The sequence below is a fragment of the Ammospiza caudacuta genome, chromosome 13, assembly GCF_027887145.1.
Source record: "Ammospiza caudacuta isolate bAmmCau1 chromosome 13, bAmmCau1.pri, whole genome shotgun sequence".
NCBI lineage: Eukaryota > Metazoa > Chordata > Aves > Passeriformes > Passerellidae > Ammospiza > Ammospiza caudacuta.
The window spans coordinates 19634732-19639230 of record NC_080605.1 but is presented as its reverse complement, the minus strand read 5'-3'; the positions used below and the strand labels follow the sequence as shown (position 1 = coordinate 19639230).

Genomic DNA, 4499 nt, shown 5'->3' with positions numbered 1-4499 from the left:
GTGTGTGTTTCTTTTTTTTTTTTTTTTTTTTTTTTTGTTGTTTTTTTTTTTTTTTTTTTCAATTTAGGGAAAGAGCGATGAAACCAACAGCATCGAGACCCCCCCTCTGTCTCTTTTCCCCGGCCATCGGAGCCTCTCGGATGCCGATCCCGTTCGGAGCTCCAGCGATGCCGCCGGCAGGGAAGGGATAACAGGGATAACACTGCGGCACACACGAGCTGGGAAAAAGGAACGGAGAGAAAAGCCGCATCCCCGCCTCCAAGGATTTCCCACCGCCGAGAGGGGAAAACAAGGGAGGAAGCGAGAATTTGGCTGGGGGAGGGAGCTCGGGGGCAGAGTGAGAGAGAGAGCGGGAGCCCCGGGACTGTCTCCGGCCGTACACGCGAGTATTTATTGTTCTGCCAATCCGTGCCTGGAGTGTCTCAAGGAGCGGGGGACTCCCCGAGGTGGGAGAGGAGGAGGAGGAGGAGAATGAGGGGGGAAGACCCTCGGTGGCTGCTCTGAGGATGCTCCGGGCGGCTCCATCCCATCCCTCCCCGGTGAGGATGCTCCAGGGGCGGGGAGGCGGCTCGGGGGTGGGTGCTGCTCCCCAAACCCCTCCTTTCACCTCTTTCTTTATTTATTTGGGGCTTTATTGCGCTTTTGCACGGCGGGCGGGTGCTGCAGCTGCCGGGGGTGCGGGAGGGATGGGGAATCACGGGCGAGGGCGGTGTTAGAGGGGTGAATTCCCCTCCCACGCGTGGGCTCAGCCATTGAGAGGGGAGACCCCCGCACCCCCGCCCCAGAAGCCGCTCCCCGCTCACCCCGGCTGCGTTTCCCAGGCTCTCCTGGCGATTTGCAGCTTGCAGGACCCATCCGGAGCTCCACAGCATCGCGCTGGGTTTTACAAAATTAAAAATTAAGATTAAAAATCCTTCTCCTGACAGGGGAGCGACATTGGGTCAGAAACACCATGGGTGAAGGGGGACTTGCAGGGAAATGCGGGGATGGCATGGCCGGGGCAGGGTGGCGCTGGGGGACAGCAGGAGCTCGGCTTTTACCTCCTCCCCGGCCAGGTAAAAATCCCGTGGGAGCTGCTGTGCTGTTGGGATGTTTCTGTTTGAAGGAGAAAAGGATCCCCCTCAAGCCTCAAGATGCTCCACAGGACAGGTTTAAACCCGCGGGGGGATTGGGGACACACAGGCGACACCTCCAACTGCATCGGAATCCCTCGGGGCCTCGCATTAAAGCTGTTACGTCAGTAAATTATATAAAAAAAAAAATCCGACAACAGAAAACACAGCCCCAAACCTGGACGTTTATACAGAAAAAGAGCATCACAAATTCCTAATGTAAGCACCGGCCAGCTGTGTGCACTTGTAAAGTTGTTATAATCCCCCTCCTTGTTATAAACAGGAAAGTACATAATATAAAGCAACAGGCCCGCATTCACAAATACTGACCCTCCTCCCCGGGCCTGCCAAATTCCCCTTTTTGCTGCAGTCTGGGCTGCACGGGGGTCCCCTTCGCCCTCCCGGGGGTCTCCTCGGGGTGGAAACCTGGACCGGGAGGTGCCAAGGACCCCTCCACACCTGATCCCCCCTTCCCTTTTCCTTCCTCATCGCAGCTCTGCCTCCTCCCCTCATCCACCCTTTTCTCTTCTTTTCTTCAATTTTTAATTTTTTTTTTTTTAATTTTTGTGTTGTTGAACGCGGCAGTTTGGCTGCGGGGATCCCTGCCCGCTGCTCCCCAGCTCCAGCAGTGAACATCCTGCTCTGCTGTGTGTGCTTACAGCGTCAAAGGGTGGACGTGATATTTCAAACATCAGATCAGTGCGTTTATATATTGGGTGCCCGGAAATTTTTCCAAATAAACACAGCTTGATTCGACTTGGGTGGGCAGACTTATCAACAGACTAATTCTATAAACAAATGAAGGAATAACCCGGAGACCATTGGCTGGTACCAGCGAGACACGTGGAGAGAGCTCGGAGTTTTGTAGCAATGAAATTTTAATTAATGTGGGTGGGCTGAGAACACAAACGACTGTTTATCAGAGACAATTTATTTTCCAGCGCTAAGTCAACATATAATAGCAAACTTACAACAATTATTTAACTTTTTTTTTTCCTCCCCCCCCCTTTTTTTTTTTTTTAAGCGCTATGAAGCAGGGACAGAGGCAGAGCGAGCTCCTTCAGGCAGGGCTGGGAGCTGAGCTCGCACAAACAGCTCCCCGGTGGACTCACGATCCCGCTTTGCTCGGCTCCGAGGGGGAAGGCGCGGAGCTGCGATGAGCCACATCTACAGCAGTCACCTGTCCCCCCTGGGCAGCCCGTCCATGGTTTACCTGCCCGCCGCTCTCGGCTTCACCCCCGGCGGGGCCATGTCCCGGCAGGACCCCCCTCAGAAACCCCCCTACAGCTACATCGCCCTCATCGCCATGGCCATCAAAGAGGCTCCGGAGCAGAAGGTGACCCTGAGCGGCATCTACCAGTTCATCATGGACCGCTTCCCCTTCTACCACGACAACAAGCAGGGCTGGCAGAACAGCATCCGCCACAACCTCTCGCTCAACGATTGCTTCGTCAAGGTGCCCCGCGAGAAGGGCCGGCCCGGCAAGGGCAGCTACTGGACCCTGGACCCGCGCTGCCTGGACATGTTCGAGAACGGCAACTACCGCCGCAGGAAGAGGAAGCCCAAAGCCGCGAACCCTCCGGACGCCAAGGGCACCGAGCAGCCGGCGCCGCCCGCCCGCCCCGTCGAGCCCAAGCGGGCCAAGGGGGACGCGGCGGTGCCGCGGGCGAGTGAGGGGACGGCGCCTTGTCCCCAGCCCCCGGTGCCCCCCGCTGCCGCCCCGCCGCACAAGAGCGTTCCCCGGGGCCGCAGCTTCAGCATCGAGAGCATCCTGGCCCAGGGGCTGCGGCCGCCGCCGCCCGGGGCAGCGGCGCCCAAGGCGGCCCGGGCCAGCCCCGGCTGCCGCGGCGGATCGCTGGCGGCCGGCGGCGCCTTCGGGCCGGCCCTCAACGCTTCGCTCGTGCTCGACTCCCAGGTGCACGGGAGGCTTTACCACATCGGCATCCCCTTCCTCTCCTGCTTCCCGCTGCCCTTCTCCGAGGCGATGTTTAATTTCCAGTAGTCGCCCCCTCCCCAATTAACGCGCCCCCGGTGCCGAGCGGGGGGCGCGCTGGGAGGGAGAGATCGGACTCAGACCTCACCACGCGGGTAAAGACCTAAAAAATCCCCCCCACAAGCGATGTTTGAAAGGTGACTCAGGATTTCAGGGCATTTTCAAGGCGCGTTTTGCTGCGGACTCTCTTTTGCCCCTGCCGGAGCGACTTTGGAAGGTAAAAGCGGCTTTGTGCTCCCGTGGGCGGTGGAGGCAGAGGCAGCACCACGCTGGCCCCCAGCCCCGAGGGCTTTGCTCTGCACCTTTACTCTTTGCATCCCTCAGGTTCCTCAGAGCAGGCTTCCCCCGAGCCCTTCAGGTCTCTGTTTTCTTCTTTTATTTTTCCTTTGAAAGCCAAGCCCCATGCCGGGGGGAGGAGGCAGGGTTTTGTTTTGCCATCATTTTGTTTTGCCATCATTTTGTTTTGCCATCCATAGCCACAGGTATTAATAATGCCCGTAATTTTGCCGTCAATACCCACAGGCACATGATAATTCCTGATGTTCCCCGCTGGCCCAGTCCTCCCAGTGGGTAACTGGAGCTGAACTCATGGCAAACCAAGCAATCCAGGCTCACCCTGAATATTCCTGCTTGCTTTGACCCAGCATGGTGTGGAACTGGTTTCCTGCTCAGCACTGGGGCTTTGGAGTGTCCCCACAGAGTTTCTAATCATGGATGTGGCCAAAAAGAAGGAGATGGATGTGCAAACACGAAAATTATTCTTTTTCCAACTCTTACTGGGATTGGTTTCTTATGACCAAAAAAGACTGAGGCAGGGTTGTGGAGGCCAGGAGAAAAAAAGATAAAAAGAGACATCAGCAATGTTTCTAAAGATTTTTGTAAAGAAAGAAGAATCCTGACACACTGCAAGAAATAAGGAATATTTTGTATTTTTGTTTGCCGTAAATAGATGCTTTTTGTATATTCGTGGATAAATGCCGTTTTGGGGAAAAAAAATTTATATTCTCAATTTTCATTATGAAACTAAACCTATATCCAATAAAGGTATTTTTGTTCAGGATTGTGGCTGGTGTGATGTGAAACACCCCTTGGTTTGTGCTGGAGGATGGAGGAGTGGGGCCTGCTGTTGATATAATGGGCCACAAAAAGATGGGAGAGGCTACAAAAAGGTTCCTGGGAAATTGCCTGTTCCTTGAAACTGATGAAGTCTTTCCCCAAAATGATTGTTCCTCCTTCTCTTTCCCTTTTTTCATCCTACCCCATCTCAAAAGCAAAGCTTGCTCTTAAATGAGCACCTGGATATTGGAAATGTGGGGTTTTCAGGTGAGTTTTGATTCAGTTTTGCAGAGGAAGGTTGGCATCAATTCCTTGATGTTTGGACCAGGGTTGCTCAT

At 54.8% G+C, this 4499-nt stretch overlaps 1 protein-coding gene across 1 annotated transcript; it reads left to right on the top strand.

Annotated features, from left to right (window-relative positions):
* The first annotated feature begins 1167 nt into the window (after positions 1-1167).
* FOXL1 (forkhead box L1) lies at positions 1168-3114 on the top strand. Its single transcript, XM_058813775.1, has 2 exons — positions 1168-1331; positions 2137-3114. Exon 2 carries the CDS (start codon positions 2269-2271, stop codon positions 3112-3114), a length of 846 nt encoding a protein of 281 aa, XP_058669758.1. The 5' UTR covers positions 1168-1331; positions 2137-2268.
* The last annotated feature ends 1385 nt before the right edge of the window (positions 3115-4499 follow it).

Coding starts and splice junctions, on each gene's coding strand:
- FOXL1 (XM_058813775.1), top strand. CDS start 2,269: ATGAGCCACATCTACAGCAGTCACCTGTCCCCCCTGGGCAGCCCGTCC.